At 41.8% G+C, this 23,317-nt stretch overlaps 13 protein-coding genes across 13 annotated transcripts; 8 read left to right on the forward strand and 5 right to left on the reverse strand.

The window, feature by feature from the left end:
- Positions 1-642: 642 nt before the first annotated feature.
- On the forward strand, positions 643-1,965 carry V1514DRAFT_285536 (heme peroxidase; the record flags this gene model as incomplete). The annotated part of the gene is made up of 5 exons (XM_066925175.1): positions 643-1,061; positions 1,120-1,159; positions 1,211-1,366; positions 1,443-1,518; positions 1,574-1,965. The coding sequence occupies 5 exons, from the start codon at positions 643-645 to the stop codon at positions 1,963-1,965; spliced, it is 1,083 nt and encodes a 360-aa protein (XP_066781209.1).
- A 174-nt stretch (positions 1,966-2,139) lies between these two features.
- V1514DRAFT_337189 (mitochondrial import protein Pam17) lies at positions 2,140-2,967 on the forward strand. The gene has a single exon (XM_066928638.1). It carries the CDS (start codon positions 2,288-2,290, stop codon positions 2,867-2,869), a length of 582 nt encoding a protein of 193 aa, XP_066781210.1. The 5' UTR covers positions 2,140-2,287; the 3' UTR covers positions 2,870-2,967.
- A 15-nt stretch (positions 2,968-2,982) lies between these two features.
- Positions 2,983-4,159, reverse strand: V1514DRAFT_322208 (uncharacterized protein; the record flags this gene model as incomplete). The annotated part of the gene is made up of 2 exons (XM_066926101.1): positions 2,983-3,977; positions 4,075-4,159. 2 exons carry the CDS (start codon positions 4,157-4,159, stop codon positions 2,983-2,985), a joined length of 1,080 nt encoding a protein of 359 aa, XP_066781211.1.
- On the forward strand, positions 4,101-5,349 carry V1514DRAFT_337190 (galactose-binding domain-like protein). Its single transcript, XM_066928639.1, has 2 exons — positions 4,101-4,290; positions 4,342-5,349. The coding sequence occupies exons 1-2, from the start codon at positions 4,227-4,229 to the stop codon at positions 5,292-5,294; spliced, it is 1,017 nt and encodes a 338-aa protein (XP_066781212.1). The 5' UTR covers positions 4,101-4,226; the 3' UTR covers positions 5,295-5,349.
- An 83-nt stretch (positions 5,350-5,432) lies between these two features.
- On the forward strand, positions 5,433-8,704 carry V1514DRAFT_337192 (chloride channel). Its single transcript, XM_066928640.1, has 2 exons — positions 5,433-6,689; positions 6,742-8,704. The coding sequence occupies exons 1-2, from the start codon at positions 5,580-5,582 to the stop codon at positions 8,539-8,541; spliced, it is 2,910 nt and encodes a 969-aa protein (XP_066781213.1). The 5' UTR covers positions 5,433-5,579; the 3' UTR covers positions 8,542-8,704.
- On the reverse strand, positions 8,599-9,716 carry V1514DRAFT_185232 (Pre-mRNA-splicing factor Cwf15/Cwc15). Its single transcript, XM_066924611.1, has one exon. It carries the CDS (start codon positions 9,466-9,468, stop codon positions 8,656-8,658), a length of 813 nt encoding a protein of 270 aa, XP_066781214.1. The 5' UTR covers positions 9,469-9,716; the 3' UTR covers positions 8,599-8,655.
- V1514DRAFT_337196 (uncharacterized protein) lies at positions 9,710-12,119 on the reverse strand. The gene is given in 4 exon segments (XM_066928641.1): positions 9,710-9,894; positions 9,910-11,487; positions 11,543-11,599; positions 11,659-12,119. 3 exon segments carry the CDS (start codon positions 11,879-11,881, stop codon positions 9,965-9,967), a joined length of 1,803 nt encoding a protein of 600 aa, XP_066781215.1. The 5' UTR covers positions 11,882-12,119; the 3' UTR covers positions 9,710-9,894; positions 9,910-9,964.
- Positions 12,120-12,680: 561 nt separating this feature from the next.
- V1514DRAFT_285544 (60S ribosomal protein eL43) lies at positions 12,681-13,087 on the reverse strand (the record flags this gene model as incomplete). Its single annotated transcript, XM_066925176.1, has 3 exons — positions 12,681-12,744; positions 12,807-12,967; positions 13,037-13,087. Coding segments are annotated over 3 exons (276 nt in total), but the record flags the coding sequence as incomplete, so codon positions are not given.
- Positions 13,088-13,485: 398 nt separating this feature from the next.
- On the forward strand, positions 13,486-14,695 carry V1514DRAFT_337202 (tyrosine phosphatase family-domain-containing protein). The gene is made up of 2 exons (XM_066928642.1): positions 13,486-13,982; positions 14,042-14,695. Exons 1-2 carry the CDS (start codon positions 13,569-13,571, stop codon positions 14,417-14,419), a joined length of 792 nt encoding a protein of 263 aa, XP_066781217.1. The 5' UTR covers positions 13,486-13,568; the 3' UTR covers positions 14,420-14,695.
- A 5-nt stretch (positions 14,696-14,700) lies between these two features.
- Positions 14,701-16,057, forward strand: V1514DRAFT_311688 (mitochondrial 54S ribosomal protein mL46). Its single transcript, XM_066925798.1, has 4 exons — positions 14,701-14,815; positions 14,933-15,675; positions 15,736-15,851; positions 15,904-16,057. The coding sequence occupies exons 1-4, from the start codon at positions 14,761-14,763 to the stop codon at positions 15,941-15,943; spliced, it is 954 nt and encodes a 317-aa protein (XP_066781218.1). The 5' UTR covers positions 14,701-14,760; the 3' UTR covers positions 15,944-16,057.
- Positions 16,058-16,246: 189 nt separating this feature from the next.
- V1514DRAFT_322216 (uncharacterized protein) lies at positions 16,247-20,495 on the forward strand (the record flags this gene model as incomplete). Its single annotated transcript, XM_066926102.1, has 4 exons — positions 16,247-18,879; positions 18,936-19,113; positions 19,172-19,762; positions 19,833-20,495. The coding sequence occupies 4 exons, from the start codon at positions 16,247-16,249 to the stop codon at positions 20,493-20,495; spliced, it is 4,065 nt and encodes a 1,354-aa protein (XP_066781219.1).
- Positions 20,496-20,695: 200 nt separating this feature from the next.
- Positions 20,696-22,275, forward strand: V1514DRAFT_186592 (uncharacterized protein). The gene is made up of 2 exons (XM_066924612.1): positions 20,696-20,980; positions 21,129-22,275. The coding sequence occupies exons 1-2, from the start codon at positions 20,915-20,917 to the stop codon at positions 22,209-22,211; spliced, it is 1,149 nt and encodes a 382-aa protein (XP_066781220.1). The 5' UTR covers positions 20,696-20,914; the 3' UTR covers positions 22,212-22,275.
- Positions 22,276-23,315, reverse strand: V1514DRAFT_186593 (HSP20-like chaperone). The gene has a single exon (XM_066924613.1). It carries the CDS (start codon positions 23,009-23,011, stop codon positions 22,340-22,342), a length of 672 nt encoding a protein of 223 aa, XP_066781221.1. The 5' UTR covers positions 23,012-23,315; the 3' UTR covers positions 22,276-22,339.
- Between the last annotated feature and the right edge of the window lie 2 nt (positions 23,316-23,317).

Consider the following 23,317-nt stretch of genomic DNA (forward strand, 5'->3'; position numbering starts at 1 on the left):
TCATTATCATTTGCAACATATTTCAATTATTTGTGTACAATTTGTAACGGACGTGTTAATTGAAATTAGTACCGAAATGTTTTATAGGATTCTATGCAGTATCATTTTCTCAAAATGGGTTATATAAACAGGTGCAAATACAATAAATCGGTTAATTTTCTTTGTTTTTCTTTTTTTTTTTTCTACACGCTTATGGGAGCGTAAGAGAAAGAAATCAAGAATAGAAAAAATGAAAATGAAAACAAAAAAACAGGCTTGCTTCCCATTCATCCTTGCAGATTATGCGCGCACGTAATTTTTCATTCGATTACAAAGATTCCAAGATAGCATTGAAAGCATTCAATACGAAAGAGCAACACATAGTAGTAATACTTATAAACTTAAGACGATACGTTCAAGCCATGACAAATAAGTACATCAGCTGACAGTATCAAAGAATTACGTCAATGATTAAATAATGAGCATTCTGGACCACAGCTATGCGGCGGCCAATCACATTGAAGATATTAAAAGGCCTGCTTGCATCTCCCCACTTTTACATAAGCAGGACCTGATCCGAGATCACACTCACATAAATAAGATCTATAGTCACGTCCCACTAAACTTGCATCAATCAACTCCTTCACCAGCTCAGTCTTCGTCATGGCCACTATCAGACCTACTTTTTTAAGACTGGCTGCTGGTCGCCTTAGTGGGAGCACAGGTCAGTATGTTCTCAGGTCCCAACGAATCAGATTCAACTCCTCGACATCGTCTTCGTCCTCTGCTACGTCACCTAAAAAGAAAAACAATGCGATTCTCTACACCGGTCTTGTAACTCTTGCCGGTGCGGGTTACTACTATTACTCTAAGAAGTCCACATCTGCTGCCGTCGAGGCAAAACCGTTTGTTCCTACCTATGAGGATTACAAGAAGGTGTACAATGCCGTGGCTGATAAGTTCGAGGCGGATGATTATGATGACGGCTCTTATGCCCCTGTCGTTCTTCGTCTCGCATGGCATTCTTCTGGCACCTATGATAAGGAAACTAACACCGGCGGTTCATCCGGCGCTACTATGAGGTATGATTGAAGTTTTTTTTTTTTTGTACTTCATTTTACGTCATTAACACTCGCTTAGATTTTCACCAGAATCAGGTCATGGTGCCAACAATGGTCTTGTACGTGCTTGATTATTAATGATACGTTTGATGGCATACTAATTGATGCAGGACATTCCTAGAAAGCTTTTGGAAACAGTTCACGATCAATTTCCCTGGATTTCTCATGGTGATTTGTGGACCCTTGCTGGTGTGGCCGCCGTTCAGGAATTGGGTGGCCCAACCATCAAATGGCGTCCCGGCCGTGTTGATTTGCTTGCAGGTATAGTTATTTTGTTTATTGGCTCGTTATGATTTAAATCCGTTGTTGATTGTTGCTAATGAATATTCAAAACTAACAGAGTCCACCACTCCTGACGGAAGACTTCCTGATGGTTCCAAGGGTGCGGACCATCTTCGAAACATTTTTTATCGCATGGGTACGTTTTTATGTATGGTATACACTAAGTTTCTTTTTGCTGAACTGTGAATTAGGCTTTAATGATCAGGAGATTGTTGCGCTAACTGGTGCCCACGCTCTTGGAAGATGCCATGTAAACAGATCTGGATTTGACGGTCCCTGGACGTTTGCTCCTACTTACCTTACCAATGATTTCTACAAGTTATTGCTGGATGAGAAATGGCACTATCGCAAATGGGATGGTCCTAAGCAGTGGGAAGACAACAAGACGAAATCACTTATGATGCTCCCAGCCGATTTTTCTTTGGTCCAGGATAAGCAGTTTAAAAAATATGTTGAGAAGTATGCTAAGGATCAGGACTTGTTTTTTGAAGACTTTAGCAAGGTCATTACCAAATTGTTTGAACTTGGAGTCGTTTTCAAGCCCAACCAGGAATACTGGACTTTCCCGGCCACTAACGCTTAATTCAAGTAAATTATAATATAAATTTTGTAACACTTTCAATTTTTAATTTTTGACCGTAGATTTTTAATTTGATTGAATGTATTTTTTTACAAAAAAATTAGTTGCGAGATCATTCAGAAATTCAATAAGCGCATGCAGCATTTTTATGGTGCTTGGTTTAATTGGTAAAAACGGCGGTTAGGAAAGTTGAAATGTTGTCGTGCAATTTTTACATCCAGTATAACTTACCTATTTCACTCAACATTTGCATATATTCCAAGCCAGCACTTAACACTACGGTTCATACGCAAACGAAGTTAAATTTGGAAAATATTAGTTTGATATGGTTTTGTTACGACTTTACCAACGGCACACGTGCTTGTATTCTCGCGCCATAACGTCACCAGCTCACATTCTCCGTCGTTTGAATTCAACGACTGCAGCATCGTCATCATCAGCCTCACCAAGCTTGTCATGGAATGATTTTTTGCGAGTGAGAAGTTATCGTCGAGTAACAAATCTTGGCGTTGCTGGCATAGGTGGAACGGTGGGTTTGATCGTGGGCTACAACCTTTTGGCCGACGATGTGATCGATCCGACCGCGACCGTGTACGGCGTTGATCCGTTTATTTTCACCGCTTTAGAACTTTTTGGGTTTGGTCTTGTTGGTGCTATTATTGGGCGAGGAATTGGTGACGTTGTTTTCAAATTTGCCGTGCTAAGAAGCAAAGCGCCGTTGTTCCAGACCAAGGAAAACTTGTTTTTGCAACACATCAAGAAGAACCGGGTCGATCCCAGTCACCAATCATTTGCAAACCCTGTTCCCGATTATTACGGCGAAAAAATTACGTCCTTACATGGCTACAGACGGTGGTTGAGAGATTGTGCTGCGTACAAAAAGAAGAGAGACGAGTTTATTAAGTAACCGTTTATAGTACATGACCACTAAAAGCTCTTGGAACAAGCTATAGCCAACAATAAATCGATATGTCATCATAATTATATATAAAAATTTAGTTTCTATGTTTTTTTTTTTTTTCAAGACCGCCGTAGCTCTGTTCTCGATTGCACCACCGGCGCCTCGCGCGAATCCCATTGCTGTTTTATTCCGATGAATGCAGTCGCAAGAGCGGCAATCGCAGAGACCTTTTCTTCATTGATTAGTAATTCCCATTCATGACATCCCCTTCTTAATGGTCGCACTTGCGCAACCGTCTGTCTAATTTCTTCATTCTTGCCCCCATAGTTAATCACTCTTTCCAATTTGCGAGTCTTTTTGGCCCAGTGATATGGTGCACCATCTGCCGTATAAAACACATTATACCAGTCAAAGGGGGTATGCTTCCGCCTCACCTTACGGATTGATAAATTGCCGACATGAAACTGAATAACTGAATATCTTCGTGCACGCCCGAATGGCTTGTCCCATCGAGTAAGTTCAATGGTAGCCTGCGGTCGACGGTCAGGGTATGAGAAAATAATATAAGTGCCCCGTGTAACTTTCTCGACGGTATACAGAATCGCATCAGAGGGCGAAAGAATGTTGTAGACATGCTTTCGTTGCCACCATTGCAGTGCTTGTTTCTTTGCAGCTTTGACTCGTTGTTTTTTTGGTTTTTTTTTGAAAAAACTGAATTTTTTGTGCATTTTTTTGCGATATTCAGTTAATCTATCTTTAAATCTAAAATGCCGTCGCCGCTGTTGCTGTTGCTCTAAATGATTTGCGAGATGTTGGGTTGCCGGCTGATCTGGAACCGGCTGCGCTTCGAGCAAGGTATCAGAACCAGTTGAAGTATTTGTTGTTGTTGCAGACGAATTTCTCAGATGCGGTGGTATTTCCAAATTTGTGGGTATTCGTATCATTTGTGAAGCTCTCATAAAATAATATGCTTTTACTTTTGCCATGTCTAATGGCTCCCGTTGCGGAGGTTTGAACCTTTTCCGCCGGTCGTTATAAAAATTGGTCAACGTCGTTGCCACCGACACTGCCGCGCCTGCGATTGCTAGATATGACTCTATTGTAGCAAACGAAGCTGGGCCGATTAGGAACAGCATTTGAATAAAAAATAAATTGCAATTAAGTTAGCTGCAAACTACATGGAATGCATCGATGCAGTCCGTGTCACTTACGCACGGACCGCCGCAGATGACCGATGGTGGCCGAAGGCGGCCGAGTCAAGCCGCGATAATACTCCACCGGCCGGAATGTCAACATTATATATAGGCATTCACCACCTCATCTTTGGAAATTTTTATTGGTCAGACAACCTTCGTAAATAGTCATGTCTTCAGTTTCTGTTGTGGACCTTTCTTACTTTGACGCTCACGTGCGGTCAAAATATTCAGGTAAACTTGTTACATATGATGTATAACTTTGGTGGTTAATCAGATATATAGATGTCATTGGAGCCAAGCTGGGAGGAAAAGTGATTTCGTTTTCAGACGAATTTTTTGCTGAGGCATCAAATCTTTTGACTGCCAGGCCACCGATCAGAGACAAGACTCGATTTACATATAACGGGGCATGGTACGACGGCTGGGAAACCCGGCGTCACAATCCTGAGCCTGCGGATTGGGTTATTATTAAAGTCGGCGTAACTTCTGCCAGGCTTGTGGCATGCGAAATCGACACCACTTTTTTTGATGGAAACCAGGCACCGGCCGTGAGCGTGGAGGCGGCATATTCAGAAACCGAGCCTGAGGCGTCTACTGAATGGACAACCGTGCTTGAACGTACCGACTGTCGGCCATCAGCTCGGCAATTTTTTTTGCGAGCCGCTGGCGAGACTAAGGATTTTTACAACTATGTCAGGCTGAAAATGTACCCCGATGGCGGAATCTCAAGATTCAGGTTATATGGCACGCCGGTTCCAGTATTTCCTGCTGCCATAGACACCGAGATCGACCTTGCCCATGTATCGAACGGCGGTGTCGCGATTAAATGTTCCGACGAGCATTTTGGAACGGTAGATAATTTACTTGTGTCAGGTCGCGGGGTTGACATGGGAGACGGATGGGAAACCACGCGGTCTCGAGTTACTGGTCACGAGGATTGGGTCATTGTTAAGCTTGGTGCCAAGGGAGTGATTGACCGAATCGTGGTCGATACCGCATTCTTTAGGGGTAACTTCCCAGACAAGGTCCGGGTCGAGGGAAGCGACGCAACTTCAGACGAAGCCGTTCTGGATAACGGCGACTGGACAGTTCTTGTTCCCGACGCAAAGGCTGCAGCTGATTTTGAACATGAATTCAAAATCAGCCATGACAAGCCGGTCAGCTATGTTAAGCTGACCATGGTGCCAGATGGAGGAATCAAGCGACTGAGAGTGTACGGCCGACGGGTCTTGTAGCAATAGAGATAGGGTATCATGTATATATATTTTAATAAATCGTAAATAATCTGGACAACCTTTGTTCTGTCAAATATTTAAGGTTTCCGGTCAAATGAAACGATAATCTTAACCGAGGTAAGGTTTAAACGTTAATAATTAGTAAGAACCTGACTAAGATGGCGTCAAACGCTGACGTTGTCCCGGCGGCGGATCCGAAACATTAAACGGCCAAAGGTCCGAGGCTAGTCAACGGTCCACAAACGTCTCGAGATTGGAAGACTGATTGGCTGCAATTACCATAATATGGAAAATGCAGACAACGACAGCGCATCTCTGAATGCCGGGGACCAGGAACACCGTTCACTCACGCCGCAACCGGGTCTTCCACCTTCAGCTTCGGCTTCAGATACCCACGAATTGCCTGGCGCTAACCAGCCAGACCATCGGACGAGGCCTAATTTTGATCTTGTGAATTCACCATCACTTCAGCTTCCGCCAACAGTGAGGTTTGACCTTCATTCACCGGGAATAATTCCCAGGTCATCATTGCAAGCTCATTTCAACAAGACTGCCATATCCGGCAATACAAACACAAACAAGGATTCGCACCACCACAACTTACGCGTGCAAGAAGTGTTTCCCTACCAGGCATCTCCTACTTCCCCACTTCTCTCTCAGGATCATGTTCACTCAGACGAATCGGTCGAGTACTCCTCGAGCGATCTGCGGCTCGAAACAATATCGCCTGCAGGTGCGACAACACATTCGGTGAATGCCGGCACGTTATCGGCTGAATCGTCAGCAGCCATTGCCGACAAGAGGTTTTGGTATGATGACTTTACAACAATCGATTGGGTTCATGACTACATTAAAGAATCTTTTCGAGTTAAGCGCCTGCGGGACATTCACGGTCTTCGTGGCCGGTTCGTGAGAGCACGCGATGCCATGCAAGGGTGGCTTCTAATCTCCGTCATTGGGTCTTCGATTGCCGGAGTTGCTTACCTTATTGATTTTGCAGAGCAAAGAATTTTTGATTGGCGATCTGGATATTGTGCAACCAATTGGTTGGATCCAAAGCGCACATGTTGCGCCAATCAGGCAACTGATGAACAAACCTGTGCAGCCTGGCTTGAATGGCGATTGCTTTTCCATGGATCTTTTGTTGCCGAGTATTTTTTTTACATTTTTATTTCGGTCGTGCTTGCGTCTTTAGCTGTAATTCTCACGCTAACGACAAAGTCCACTACCCCTTTTGCTAAATCGACACAGCTAGAGCATCAACACGTTCATACAAACACTAATTTATCTGATGGTGCGCCGGTTAGCTTATCTTCCGCGGAAGGTTCAAAAGCTTTAACAGCCGTGGAGCCTCGAAGGGTCATTTATACTGCGGCTGGTGGTGGAGTTGCTGAGGTAACGTACGAACGCCCGTTGTCTTCAACACGTCTGCTGAACAAGCTTTTAGGTGAAAACAATACTTTCCGGCTTTGTGATTAAAAAGTTTTTGGGATCATATACATTATTTATCAAGTCTATTGCGTTAGTGCTATCAATTTCATCAGGATTAAATGTTGGCAAAGAAGGTCCTTACGTTCACATAGCTGCATGCGTTGGTAATATCGCATGTCGGTTTTTCACTAAATTTAATAACAACGACGGCAAACGACGCGAAATTTTATCCGCCGCTGCATCGGCTGGTGTTGCCGTAGCCTTTGGATCACCTCTTGGGGGTGTCCTTTTTTCTCTAGAAGAAGTATCATACTATTTTCCGCCAAAGACCTTAATCCGATCTTTTCTTTGCGCCGTCATTTCTGCGTTGGTTTTGAAGTTGCTCAACCCTTATGGAACGGGCAAGATTGTTATTTTTGAAGTTTCATATGATCAAGACTGGCACGCCTTTGAGTTTTTAATCTTTGTTTTCATCGGCGTGTGCGGTGGGGTTATGGGTGCTCTTTTTGGAAGGATTAACATTTGGTGGTCACGAACTTTCCGAAGTCTAGATTTTATTAAAAAACGTCCCATATTTGAAGTCGTTGTAACGGCCACTATCACTTCCGCCATTTCTTTTTTTAATGTGCATACAAAGAAAGCTGCCAGTGAATTGCTTTTCGATCTTGCACGGCCATGTAATTATCAGCTTCTTTTGGCTGATGGCAAAGTTTATGAAGGTGACGATTTGTGTCCTGTTTCATTTGACAAGTACGGACCGACTCTTCTCTCACTTGGATTTGCCCTTATTATCAAATTTGTTTTGACCGCCACGACCGTTGGCTTAAAGCTTCCTGCCGGAATTTATGTTCCTTCCATGGTCAGCGGTGCGTTGTTTGGCAGGATCGTAGGGTTGTCTGTTCAATGGCTTCAATACAAATTTCCTGGCATGATCTTATCTCAGTCATGCCCGGCTGGTTCTGATCCTAGAGAATGTACGATAGCTGGCGTGTACGCGATTGTTGGAGCTGGGGCCATGATGGCGGGAGTGACCCGGATGACTGTTACGCTTGCCGTAATTTTGTTTGAGCTTACAGGTTCGCTTGATCATGTCTTGCCCATCTCAGTTGCCATTATTGTCAGCAAATGGGTTGCGCAGGCATTAGAGCCTGCGTCGTTATACGACACGGTTATGCAGACAAACAATTTCCCCTTTCTTGATAACCAACGGACTCCAGGATTTTCTGCCACGTTGCACGATATTGTGCCCAAATCCACAATCGCGGCCAACAGTACCGTGATTGACATAACGGACACGCCGTATGCATCTGCCAAGTCGCTGAGAACACGCATTTCTGTATTACAGGCGTCGGACGAATTGGATGGATCATTGCCAATCTTGCGAAATCAAATTTTGGTGGGACTCTTGCCAGTCCCGGAGCTGGAATATGCACTTGATAAGATCAAGGAACGTGACGCCGTAGCAAATGGCTATCCGCATAATAACCTGGCCGCCATCCCCGACAGTCCTGATATGCTTTGTCATATATCCGTGGACGAACAGGAAGCTCAAAGGTTTTACCAATATCAGGAATTTCATCATCACAATCATTCAAACGTGGCCGGAGAAGTTACCGACTTGACACCTTTTGTTGATCGGTCTCCAATCTCTCTCGACATTACTTCTCCGCTTGCCATGGTGCATCTCATGTTTATTCGACTTGGCCTGAGAATGATTTGCGTGGTTGAAAACGGCAAGTTTTGGGGCGTGCTTCATAAGAAGAAGTTTATAGATTATTGTCGCTTTGGCGAAGATAACATGGAGACATGGTTTTAGGTTCCTTTTTTTTTTTTTTAGTTTCGTTTATGAGTGCATTTTTTTAATGACTGTATGATATATCATATATAGGATTATTATTATTATTATTATTTGAGTAGATTATATGTTACTTCACTTCACGTATTTGTTCATAAACTTGCGATGGAAATCTGATCGCAACATGTCGTTAATAAATTGCCCCTTTGGCTTATCATCCACTCCCTTTGCCTGATTTTTGAAAATCACATCTTCATCCCATCGTTTGGATGAACCAGAACCCGAAGAACTCTTCTTGACGAACCCGTCTGAAAATGATAACAACGGGTTCGCTCTTGCGATTTGTTCAGCGCGAGATGCTTCTTCAACTGCTTCACGTTCCCGTTCTTTTTTCTCCTTCTCGACTTGTCGTTCTTTTTTAATCCGTTCTAATTCTCGTAATAATTCTGCTTGCTCATCATCTGAATCCTCATCTTCATCACCATCATCATCGTCATCATCATCATCATCATCATCATCGTCGTCTTCTTCTGATTCGGCATCGTCATCACTACCTTGCTGCTCGTTTTTATTTGCTTCTTCTAAAATTAACTTCTTTCTTTTCCTTCTTAATTCTTCTTCATCTTCATCTTCCGCATCTTCATCCGCCACACCTTTGATCCTTAGACTCACGTCCTCTGCCGGCTTTCGTTCCACGCCTCGCTTCAGATCATGCCGTGATTCCTTATCCAGTAACTCCTTCTTCATGGCTTCCAATTCCCATTCTTTCTCTTCCGCATCCGCATGACCTCGCACTAAGGTTTCACGATCAGCAGCAGCTCCCTGACCACGTTTGCGAAATTTTAGTTGCGTGTGTGCCGGCAGCATGCGCGAATGGTAAATCCGGGTTGGTGCTTGGTTCGACTTGCCCCGTGCTGGATCGAACGTCGGTCGATGTGCTGTGGTCATTTTTACTTGAACGTCTCCGTATGTATGATAATTATGTAACTCTTTTAAATGTTAACTGATAATGTTCAGATGTTGTGTTGATTTTGAAATATCGACTGAGTACCACCGCCGTGATAAGTGCGTGGCCCGTTCATTAAAACTTTATAACTTCATTAAAGTCACAGCACAATTAATCTAACGCACTGCGACGCACGAATAATTAACTTATTAAAATATGATTGATTGACGTTTCTGGATTAATAAATTATTTCATATTAATTAATAATTTCTAACTGCAAAAAGAAATTAAGCTATAAATGCATCATACAATGAAGAAATCATAACGCCTTAAACTTGCACCAAAATGACTTGCAAAAAAAAAAAAAACCTTTTCATCATTTTTACAGAACGCCATGACCCCATGACCCAAGCGAAAAAAAAAAATAAAATAAAATAAAATAAAATAAAATAAAATAAAATAAAATAAAATAAAATAAAATAAAATTTACTGCAGATCTTATCTTTTCACGTTCTTCATTTCTAATTGCACGTTTTTTTGTGCAATTTCAAGCCATTCCTCTTTAAACCTTGCATCATGAGCATGTTCAGCCTGTGCTTCGTTGGTACTCACAAGGTCATACAGAATATGGCTTACTTTCTTGTTAATATCTGTATATTCATCCTTATTAATGTCACCCGACCGATAGAACGGCCGTAAAACAGCTCGAACGATTTCTTGAATTTCTGTCTTGCGTTCAAGCGATAACTGATAATCGCTTGCCTTGTGTGAAGGAGGCGGCGACGAAAATTGTGATTGCGGTGGCGGAGACTGCACGCCCGACAATGCAGGCGAGGTTGCAGCTGATAGGATTGACGAATGCTTGAGTTCAGCCGGAGGCGACGGCAAAAGAGATGCGTTTGAAGGCAGCAAAGTGGGAGATAGCGACGGTGACCGTGCTGGTGAAGATGCAGGTAACGGGAAAAATCGCGGAGACATTGGTCCCGGCGTAGGAAGTTCCCCGTTGGGTGCGTTGGTATTCAAATTTAAAAGAAAAGAGGACTCCTGTGTCGGCGAACTGGGCCGTCGAATATCTTGCAGTAAGGACTTCATCAAAGACGGTCCTGCAGAGTTAAATTCAGAAGATGAATGCGAGCTAGGCTCGTCCTCCGTATGAGCTATTTGATCTTGCCGGCGCTGTGAAGCTCTGGGACGTTTCAGTTTTCTCGAAGACGACTCTTGTTCGTCATGATCCACGCGTGGGGATGAAACTACTCTTCTGCGACGCAAGTTAATAGGCGTTGTCGACGTTGAAGGTTCATTCAGTTCAAGAGCTTCTTCAAGCATGTTCCACGAAGCAATCATATCCGGAGATTCATGCCAACTTCCGTCCTCATCCTCTTGAGATCCCAAAAGCCAAGGTGCTGTTCGCCTAAAATGGGATGCACTGCCTGTTGACTCTGCAATTCGTAACCGAACGGTCCAAAGCCTGCGCTCGTCTGCCAAGCGGTTGATCCGACTTCGAGTACTTACCGGTCTTCGACCAGTACGACGAAACCGAGACCCATCCGGCAACTCAACAAGATCTTCTTCATTTTGCACATCGTCAGACGGATCTTCCGTATTTTCCCATGCCAAATCTTGATTCAACCGATCCCAAACAGTTTGCCATGCCCTCCCCCATTGTCGTGTACGACCACCTGTCCTGCTCGTTGTCCTAGAAGCAGAAGAAGCCTGACGTTGACCCGCGGTCCTTCGCGATGATTGTCTTCTTGACTGGGATTCCGGCACCAAATGATTATCAATGCAGGAAAAGCAATACCACGCATCAGGAGGAACCCCGTCCAGGCCCAGGCAGCTCGCATGATATGGCAAGTCACACGAATCACATAAAAGAAGTTCGTTTTCTCTGCCACCAAAATCACAAATAAGACATGGCGTTTGATCCTCTAACTCAAGGTCTTCAGGATCTTCAATAAATTGAGGGTCAAGATCAGCCATCTGAACCTTGTCGTTCACATGATAGGTGAACTGCACATCACCTAGTAAATATTAGTCTTTTTATTATGCAAGTTATACACAATGTATGAAACCTACCATCTACAATTTTAAGAACTTCGATGGTGTTAAAACTCGTTCTGCATGTTGGGCAGCCTTAATTTGATATTAGCATAAAGAAATACATCGCAGTCAAAAAGAAAAAAAGAACATACTATTTGCCTGTTCAATCCAAAGTTTGATACAACTTTGATGAAGACAATGCTTGCAAGGTATTAAACGGGCGATATCGTTGGTCCCATTGTACACTTCATCGCCGTCCACGTAGGTTGTTCCTGATTCAAGAGTATCTGCAGATGCGCTGGTAACATTTCTATCAGATGCCTGAAACCGAAGTGGTAAAGACTGCAAGCATATAATGCACGGATTTTCCTCCATTAAATCAAATCACTACTGGTTCAAGATATTGAAAAATATATTGCACAAGGTACGATTTGTTAATTCAATTGTTGCCAACTTCCGGTAATTACGGAAGAATACGACCTAGAAAGCTTTCGCAGAGTATATCAATATCTAGCAAACTCGTACTATATTATGACTAGTAATTAAGGTAAAAAAACAAAATTTATAGGCAGATAGTGAAGTAGCTAGTGAGGTAAACATCTGAAAAGTGGTCAAGTGGTGGAAAGAGCCAGCTCATGCCTTGGGTTCACGGAGAGCTTTTATATAGGAAATGCATGAAAACGCCACTACGATTGTGCCAAAGCTGCCACGCATTTGATGAGCTATTTGCAGGGGTTAAATTGAATAAACTGTCCCCCAATTTTTCACACCAAACCCATATTGCCGATCGATCTGTTGAAGCTCACACGGCCAAAACTATTTGACATATTCCATGCAGTCTATAAAACAAAACAGAAAACATGTATGGATTAAAATTCACGGGGTATCATGTATGCAAGTCGTATAATCACTATTAAACGAGCAACTTTGCACATATTTGTGCTATTATATAAACGGTTATTTAAAACAAAATTCTACACTGCTGCAATATCAATCAGTTGTGTGCCCGTAATGTCATAACAGTTTGGTAAATTAGAGTTTGGGCCAGTCAGGTTGCAGTTAGTCTTGTGTAATTATGATAATGATTCATGAATTTTTGATACGATGATTGTACATTCTCCGACTCCGATTTTATATAAACAATACAAAAAATGATTTTCGTAACGCCTCTAATTTAAACCTCAGCCAATTCTCTGAGACGACGGATGGTAGAACGGACAGTGGCAGCGTTGGTAGTCCTAACTTTGTTAGCGCCAAAAAAAACATATATATACTCCAGCTTTAAAAAAACATTTCTTACGAGAGAACATAAGCACCACCAGCAACGGTCTTGTGGCATGACCGGCACTTCCAGATACCGGTAGCAGATCTCTTGACGGAGCTCTTTCCGCAGAACGAGCACAAGTACTTAGCGTGCTGCTGGATTTCGAGCTTCTTCGACTGTCTTCTCAGAGAAGAACCCTATAGCAACAAAAAAACAAAACGATTAGGAAATTTGATTTGCAACTGATCGACCTGTTCTAAACTTACATATCGAACACCGTACTTTCCCGTGATTCCGACTTTTTTAGTGCGCTTGGTCCTGATGAAATTATTAGCCTCTGAACTTCTGAATTTTTGATAGATATATCTGATCAACGTACATTGTGAATTATCTGCAAACCAGTTAGTAACAGTCGATTAACAGCAAATTTGAACACCTTATACCGGTGTTTAGACATACCTTTTGTGGTGGTGTTGTGAACGAACCGTAACGGAATTGAGCCCGACAAGATCGCGAGTAAGGTAAGGTTGGGTTGGTCCACCACGCTGGGGTTGCCCACGCAGGCCAAATACTTTACGTGACTGTTATTTAAAGGGTTATGCCCTAGCTTTAGTTTGTGATTGGCGGTGCAATAGTTGCCAGCCACAGCTTACGCCACAGCAAATGGGTTAGGGCTGTGGTTGGGACATGGGATATCGATATATATTGACTGGCTCGTGACCGGAAGAAGTACAATTAACTATATAATGTTTCATGAAACGGAGGCTTCATTGGAGGTTGTAAATTGTGAATACTGAAATGTCGGAAATTTTCACGAGTAACAGAAACCCGCTGGATTTTGAGCTGGCTCAGACTAAGAAACACATATCACACCGCGTGCCCAGTCAGGATACTATTGAGCAGAAATCAAATCAAAAAGACATAAGGACCGTCAAATGTGAGAATGAGGATTCATTACTGCTGGTAACCCCATTGCGTTATGGGATCGTTCAGCCAAAGTTGTATAGAGGCCTGTATCCACGAAAGGTTAACTTGCCATTTCTGCGAAGATTGAAATTGAAAACCATTCTCTCCCTTACTCCGGAACCATTGGTCGAAGACATTCAAGAGTTTTGCAGACGAGAAGGAATAAATATGATTCATATCAAGATTTCAAAGGGCGGCAAAAAGGGCGTCTCGTTAACATACAAAGAAGTGAAGCAGGCTCTAGAGGTCGGTATTATATTTAGATGGGCCGAAGATGTAATTGGCTAATGGATTGGTAATTACAGATTTTGATAAGCGAAAGTAGGGCACCGTTATATTTCCATTGCATCAATGGGAGCCAAGCGACTAGCCTGGTAATAGCATGCCTAAGGAAATTATCCTTCTGGCGTACATCATCAATATTTTCAGAGTTCATGTATTATTCAGATGTGTCGGCGCTTGATCATAAATTTGTGCAGGATTTTCGAGGTGAAATTCAACTACCTGCTGATGCGGTTCCATGGATATTTAAAGGCTTATCCAGGCAAGGCATTGTTGCTAACCACCCGACAGTTAAATTTAAGGAGGCAGGTACTACCACAACTGCGACTACTACAGAATTAGAATATAAAGATGATGAAAACACATTCAAAGATCAAGATGCAACCGAAACCACTGCGTAGTGCTACTTTGTCGAACCGGTTTGTTTACGTATTACAGGTCTTCCGTTTAATAATTATTTTGCAGTTTTCGCATAAGGCATGCAAATGGTGTTGTTTGGAGTTTTGAATTTTTAGTTGAAAATAGTAAAAAGAAAATGTTACATCCATAGAGGAGAGCATGTATGAAACCAATTGTAGACAATCTTTTTACGTTTTGTACATCGCTTGCATGCGTGCTTACCAAAACAATAAGGGTATGGTGTGTTTGGTTTCGGGCTCGGGGTTCTTCAATTCAAGGTCGAAAATGTTTAAATTTTCATGAATTCGTGAACCTCCAATAATACTTCGAACAAACGACTGATATGACGCCCAGAATGTTAAATCGGCCTCTGCCGATATGCAGCAGAAGACTGTCAAGTGAGTAATTATCAAAAACTTGGGTTAATGATTTGTCGAAAGATTATTGTATCCGCTTCTCTCGAATCGCTCACGTCTTTGATAATTGCAAGTAACATGAACTAACAATTATTGCAGAGTTTGCTTCGTCTCATTTGTTGTTTGAAAATTTCATTAATTCACGGGCACTGGCTACCGCTGCTACGGAAGTTGAAGCACCGGTGAATTCATCGGAAGTGACTGAACCTGCACCAAAGTTTAACATCTTGTCTGGTGTTATAGTAGCACGGTCACCGATTATTACGCCGGAATTGACGCCATTCGAGAAAGTTTATTACAAGTATCAATTAGAATTACGAAAGAGATTACAATGGACATTTACTCATTGGTTTTATTTCCCGAGAGGATCGGTCCATGACCTACAATACAGAGAAGCACAGATTCCTGTCGATGCGAAACCAGATGAATTTGGAAATAAGCCAGACATATTATTAGGGCGTGATCGGAGGTCTAAGCAAGACGTTCAGCTTCCCAAGCGTGATGTTGAAAAGGAAACTGCGGAATCGGAGAGACTTTACAGAAAGATTGAGCCGCAGTCACGAATCACTGAAGCAGACAGAACTGGAAATGTGCATAGTTTGGACAGAAAATTGGACAGAACATTGTATCTTGTTGTCAAAATACAAGGAAACAATGCAGAGAGATGGGTTTTCCCAACCACGCCTGTTGGCAAATCAGAAAGTTTACATGACGCTGCAGAAAGATGGTTTTCTGAGTCTGGTGGTCAGAACTTGAACAGGTGGATCGTTTCAAACAGTCCAGCTGTCGTGCACAAGACAAAGTATACTTTGGTCAATGGCCAAAAGACCGAAGGCTCAAGAGTACGAAATTACGATTTTTTTTTTATTCAAGGTTGAACATTAATTTTAACATCTGTTTAGATATTTTATCTTAAAGCCAAGGTTTTCGCAGGACAGTTTGTCCCTGAGTCCGGCAATGGAATTTTGGACTATGCCTGGCTGACGAAAGAGGAGGTTCAAGAACTAGTACCACCATCGTATGTTTTCTTGTGGCTTTAAATGAAGTTTTATAACTAACTAATTGTCTAGTATTTGGAGTGATTTAGGGAAAGCACTAAGTTCACAATAGTTTGCTGTAATTCCTAGAAGCGTACATATGTTCTGATAATCTTTTTTTGTAGATATTATTTGTTTTAGCATATACACATTTATTGTAAAATAAATAAACTGAAGTACATTTGAAAAACAAGAGGACAGAGAGAAAGCTTACTGTATTTAATTTTATGTGAAGGGTTGTGCGTTCGCTGGCTTGCGTGGACAAACAAGGGCGCATACTCCCGAAATAGAAATATAGTTTATATCTTCTATCGATAAATTCACAGCTGCGGTTTATAATAGTCTACTACCGGAGACCTAAGATCTCCTGCACATTATGGACGACAATGACAATAACCCATACTCGGGCAGTTTGAATCAATCACCATTCGCGGATCCCATTGCAAGCAGAAACCCGTTTGCTCAGGACATCCGCAACGAGGCTGATTCGATCGACCCGTTTGCAGCTTCACCCTATGAACCAAAAACAAACTATAATCCCGAAGAAGATGCTATTTTTTCAAATCCATATTCATCAGGAAATGAACCTTCACATTCTTCGACCCACGTGTATCCTGCGGCAGCAGCTATTTTAGAGCCACATACTTCGCAGACACCATATCAAAGCTCAAATTTGCGACGATCTCTCAATTACGATAATATTGACACAAACGGCCTGAATAGTTATCAACCATATTTCGAAGATGATTTGCCGGAGGACTTATATGCTGATTCGGATGACGTATACTTTGTCTCGTCTGAACCAATTGAGGCAACATCTAAGCCATCACAGCGCAAGTCGAAAATTCCAAGAACCGGAGGTCCCGGTGGGTTTTACGATCGAGTTAAATCAGGCTTTGGATTTGGACCAAAGTATTCTGACATGGATGTACCATTAACGCAGACAAGCACAATTGCACGGCAAGCCCCAATTACAGATTCTGATGAACCACCGCGGGATTTCGATATTCGGGGTTTTTTTAATCGACTTCTACGTCGAAAGGTTCTTGATCCCTCGACACTTGGCCCCCGTGTTATTATCCTTAATGATCATGCTGCGAATAAAGCAAATCGTTATCTCGATAATCATATCAGCACCACGAAATATAATATTGCAACCTTTATTCCGAAATTTCTATTCGAGCAATTTTCAAAATACGCCAACTTGTTTTTTTTGTTTACGTGTATTATTCAGCAAGTGCCTAACGTGTCCCCGACAAACAGATGGACAACAATCATTACTCTCGGTGTGGTGTTGGCTGTATCGGCTGTGAAAGAATCCATTGAGGATATTAAACGAAGAAATGCCGATAAAGATCTGAATAACTCACCAATTAAAGTATTATACAATGGTACTTTTGAAACAAAAAAATGGGTGGACGTTATCGTTGGAGACGTTGTAAGAGTTGAATCTGAAGAAGCGATTCCAGCTGATATGGTCTTGCTGGCATCGTCTGAACCAGAAGGTTTATGTTACATCGAAACTGCCAATCTCGATGGTGAGACAAATTTGAAAATAAAGCAAGCACTTCCTGAAACTGCCATGCTTGTCAGTCCAGAAGATTTAAGTTCCGTGAGAGGCAAAGTAAAATCAGAACAGCCAAACAGCAGTTTATACACATACGAAGCTACAATTACGCTTGATACTCGAGATGCAGAGAAGGAGTTATCACTTAATCCGGACCAGCTTCTTTTACGAGGTGCAACGTTAAGAAATACGCCTTGGGTACATGGTGTTGTTGTATTCACCGGTCATGAGACCAAACTAATGAGAAATGCTACTGCAGCTCCAATCAAGCGAACTGCGGTCGAGCATATGGTTAACCTTCAAATTATTTTTCTCTTTTCAATTTTGATCACGTTGTCGATTGTTTCTTCCGCAGGTGATGTCATCAAACAAGCCAGGTCAAGAACTACTACATTACAGTATCTTTATCAGGAAGGCACCAACCTGGTGGGACTTTTTTTTTCTGATATTCTTACATATTGGGTTTTATACTCGAATTTGGTTCCGATTTCACTTTTTGTAACTGTCGAATTTGTTAAGTTCTACCAAGCTTTTTTGATTAGTTCAGATTTAGATATGTATTACAAACAAACTGATACCCCTACTGTTGTGAGAACTTCAAGTTTGGTAGAGGAATTGGGCCAAATTGAGTATATTTTCTCTGATAAAACTGGCACGTTAACCAGAAATATTATGGAGTTTAAGCAATGCTCCATCGCCGGGGTTTGCTACGGTGAAGATATTCCAGAGGATAATCGAGCAGTAGAAATTGACGGCCAATGGACTGGAGTATTTGATTTTGAAGCTTTGAATCAGAATTTGGTTTCTCATTCTACAAAGGAAGTCATCCATGAGTTTCTTACATTATTATCTACATGTCATACCGTTATTCCTGAAAGAAAAGATGACACAATCAAATATCAAGCTGCTTCGCCTGATGAGGGAGCGCTTGTTAATGGAGCTGCAAAACTTGGTTATACGTTTACAACTCGTCGACCAAAATCGATCACGATCAATCAATTGGGCACCAATGCAGAATATGAGCTTTTGAATATTTGCGAATTTAACTCGACCCGAAAGAGAATGTCCGCCATTTTTCGATGCCCTGATGGTAGCATAAGACTTTACTGTAAAGGTGCAGATACCGTCATTCTTGAGAGACTTTCACCAGGAAATCCATATGTTGAAGCCACTATGCAACACTTGGAGGAATATGCTAGCGAAGGTTTACGAACTCTTTGTTTAGCCATGAGAGTTATTTCTGATTCCGAGTATACGGAATGGAGTGCAATTTACGATCATGCTTCAACTACACTTAAAAATAGGACCGAGGAGCTTGACAAAGCCGCCGAATTGATTGAGAAAGACTTGTTCTTACTTGGTGCGACCGCAATTGAAGACAAGTTACAAGATGGCGTGCCTGACACGATACATACTCTTCAAAACGCCGGCATAAAGATATGGTATAAAAGTCAGAGAAAAATTTTTGCAGAGTATAAGGTAGCTAATCTTTAATTAGGGTACTTACTGGAGATCGCCAGGAAACGGCAATTAATATTGGAATGTCATGTAAACTTTTGAGTGAAGACATGAGTTTATTAGTTGTGAATGAAGAGTCAAAGGAAGATACTCGATTGAATATTCAAAATAAACTATCGGCAATTAGAGGTCAGAATGCGGAAACCATTGTCTTAGATGTGAGTTTATTTTATCTTATTTTTTTTATTTTTTAGTACAGTGTATTAATTATCATAGACTCTTGCGTTGATCATTGACGGAAAGTCGCTTAGTTATGCTTTAGAGAAAGATCTCGAGAAGGATTTCTTGGATTTGGCGGTCATGTGCAAGGCAGTGATTTGTTGTCGCGTCTCGCCACTGCAGAAGGCACTTGTTGTGAAATTAGTCAAGCGTCATTTAAAAGCAATCCTGCTCGCCATTGGTGACGGTGCGAATGATGTGAGCATGATTCAAGCTGCGCACGTTGGGGTTGGCATCAGTGGAATGGAAGGCATGCAAGCCGCGCGCAGTGCTGATGTTGCGATCGGCCAATTTAAATACTTGCGGAAATTATTATTGGTTCATGGAACTTGGAGTTACCAGCGACTTAGTAAAGTCGTTTTGTACTCGTTTTACAAAAACATTACATTATACATGACCCAATTTTGGTATGTTTTCCAGAACGCATATTCCGGTCAGGTTATATACGAATCATGGAGTATTACGTTTTATAATGTCTTTTTCACCGTCGCTCCGCCGTTCGTGTTGGGCGTGTTTGATCAGTTTGTCAATGCTAGATTGCTAGACCGGTACCCTCAGCTTTATCAGCTAGGACAGAGAGGTGCATTTGTAAGTTTTTTTTGTTTGGCTTTGTAAATTATTGATAGCTAATGTTTTTTTCTTTTTTTTTTCCCTCTAGTTTAATGTTAGAAGTTTCTGGGCTTGGATTATTAATGGATTTTATCATTCCATTATACTTTACTACGGTGCTCAATTCACGTACCTTGGAAGTCTTAAGTTGAAGAGCGGTGTTACAACTGATCATTGGGTTTGGGGCACTGCGCTCTACACGGCATGCATCATTACTGTCTTGGGCAAGGCAGCATTGGTGACGAATATTTGGACAAAGTATACTGTTATAGCGATTCCGGGTTCGCTATTGTTTTGGATTATTTTTTTCCCCATTTATGGAACCGTGGCGCCATTGCTCAATTTTTCAACCGAATATGAAGGCGTTCTTGCCCACCTTTACCCATCACTTTCATTCTGGGCAATGATCATTGTACTTCCGGCATTGTGTTTGCTTCGGGATTTTACTTGGAAATATGCCAAGCGCATGTATTTCCCCAAGTCGTACCATCACGTGCAAGAAATTCAGAAATATAATATTGCTGATTACCGGCCCCGGATGGAACAATTCCAGAAGGCCATTCGCAAGGTCAGACAAGTTCAACGAATGCGGAAACAAAGAGGGTTTGCCTTTTCACAGGCAGATGAGGGTCAGAGTAGGATTATTAGAGCTTATGATACTACTCAAGAACGTGGAAGATTTGGAGAGATGAAGACGTTACAAAAGAAATGAATTGCTTGTTCTGTGATTTAAATTTTTTTTTAATTCTTTTCTTTTTTTGTGGCCCGTTATTTTGGGACCATCGTGTACAGATTTATTAATTGTTACTTGTAAAATATTTTAAAATGAAATTGGGGTTAAAGATTTTACAATGTATAACTATAATATGTGTGCGTTTACGCGTTTTCAATATTTACTTGGTTAAGTTCATATTCATTATAATGCTGTCATTTGAAAAAAAAAAAAAAATTTAAGAAGAAACGAAAACAAGTAAAGCAGCAATAGATGATCACAGTACTGAATCAAAGAAAACAGGGGTTTAAAGATAAAAATGAAAATGCAATTTAATGTTGCATGAAGTTACTCACAAGAATATGAATACAAATTGCAACGGCCTGTTGCAACGGCAACATATGTTTTGCTAGTACAACATGAACGTGAATGGGTTGTTATATTCCATATTTTTTTTTTTTACAAACAGTGGAATTGTTGCTAGAGTAAGTTAAATAATAGAGTTCTTTTTTTTTTTAATTGACAACTTGCATCAAATGTGGTTAAAATTTAAAAGAAAGCACAAGGTTTTTTAATATTTTTTTTGGTTTGCAAGGTCTGATTAAATACTAAGCTTTTTTTTTTGTTTTATAGAACTATAAGTATTCAGTATTGGAACAACATGATTTTGATAATGAGCCTGCAGAATTCGTACATGACTGTCAGATTAGCAGGGCATATCTCAACGTGCCATTAGCAATTTCGAACAAAGAATTCGGTGAAGCAGCAGAAGTTTGGGGAGATTTTAGTTCAATCATGCCATTGATAAGCGAGAGGATATTCAGGAAGCGGCGAATGTTGAATGCGGCCGTTCATGATGACGATGACGATGACGATGACGATGATGATGATGATGATGATGATGATGATGATGATGATGATCAAACTCCATTCGAACAAGATGATAATAATGATATCGATTGTCACGATCATGCCGAATGGAGCGCCGTTGATCGAGAAATCCCACGGGTGCGGTTACGATATGAAGACAAAGACGAAAACGAAGAACTTTATGTGGGCGGATTTATTTTAGACGTGGTCTTACACATGTCCAAATACGAAAAGTTACGATTACTATCCAATCATGCGGCCAATTCTAGGCGCATGTCATCGTCAATTATTAGCCTTGTTCATATGTCATCAGATATTAATGCTCCATTCGTCAACCAGGCAACCAGGCCTGAACCTAATCAAATTAGTCAACGAATAATGATTAATTCTATTCATGGGCCTGGGAACTCGTGTTATTATTGCTATGACCAGTTTGACCTATTGCTGGACTACGAGGAAGCCACAGCTGCCAGGAATAGATATTTAGAATCAATTTATAGTAATAAGAACAATAACGAAGAATGCTGGCAATTAGTTGAAGCGCAACATGTTTTTGACCAAGTGCTTAAATTGCGGAAGGCCAAAAGGGAAGAAACCAAATTACAAGCGTTTTTACACGAATACGCTGGCAGAAGAGCGGTCACTCCTGATCAGTACTTGTCATCACCATTAACAAGGACGTGGAGTAATGACAGGGTGCAGCGACATTGGAGGAATTATATGGTTCGGGTGGAGCACAGAGTGAAATCAATCTTGATTGGCCAGAAATGTAAGGATAGTCATTTAAAGATTCGGGTTGTGCAGAGGTTAAAACAGCTTGCTGCTTTATTAACGGGTCGTGTTTGATTTACTTTTGCTTATTAGCTTATTAAGGAGTTTATTATTACTAAGAAATTATTACAATCATAACCCAACCAACCATTCCAAACCCCAACGAACAACATTAAAAACATTATGATATGAAAGCTTTGAATCTAATCAAGCTTTTCAGACTCTACCGACGATGAGTCAGCAGCAGTTGCAAGTTCATCAGGCGCGGCGTCAATCCAGTCCGAGTCAGGAGAAGATGCAGTCTCGATGGTGATCTTCCTCTTCACCGGCTGGATCGGAATAATTTTGGGCACGGTCACTTCCAAGATGCCGTTAACCAACTTGGCAGTGATCTTGTCCTGATCGATCTCGTTGTTGCTACCTGCAGGTATTCGTATTCGTCTTGAGAACTTGCCGGATGGAATCTCGGCAACCTTGGAAAACAAGCCAGACGCGGCCGCGACCCGAGATCGGCTGCTGTTGGTCGTGATGGCTTCACCAGATATTGCAATATCGCTTGATTTGGGATCAAACTCGACTTCGATCGATGACGCTGACGCGCCAGGCACGGCGACATGAATCAAGACCGCGTCATCAGTGTCGTAAACGTTGGCCAACGGTGTAAATGCATCGGAAGCGAATTGCGTGGGCGCACCGGCGGTATTGTTCAAGCTTTGTTTGGATGCCCTGTCAAGGGATCCATGAGCTCTGTTAAACGCGGGACAAGACTGAACTCCATCAGCACCAAAAAAGTTGACACCGTAAGCCTGACCTAACTCTTGGTTGATGGACTCAAGAATGTTCAAGAACGGGAGATTGGCAAAAGGAGTAGTCATTATTATAAGCTATAAGATAGTACTGTTTCAATATGTGAATGGGTTATGAGATTCAGAAACGGGGGATATTCGAGCTGCTTATATGCTTGCGGAAGCTGACATTCCAGAAAATGCCAGCAGGTTCTATCTGGGGTAAAGATTGCACGTGTCATCGCTATCAGGCGGAGCCGCAAAGCGTGGGGCGCAGACTGTTTTAATTGCAACATGCAATTTGACAGTTATGCCGCAGAAGCACGAGCAACAAAAATTAAGACAATTAACACATGAAGCCGCCTTCATGACGGATGCCTACTTGCGATAGCCAAT

The sequence above is a fragment of the Lipomyces japonicus genome (genome assembly GCF_038497905.1).
Source record: "Lipomyces japonicus strain CBS 7319 unplaced genomic scaffold V1514scaffold_57, whole genome shotgun sequence".
Taxonomy (NCBI): domain Eukaryota; kingdom Fungi; phylum Ascomycota; class Lipomycetes; order Lipomycetales; family Lipomycetaceae; genus Lipomyces; species Lipomyces japonicus.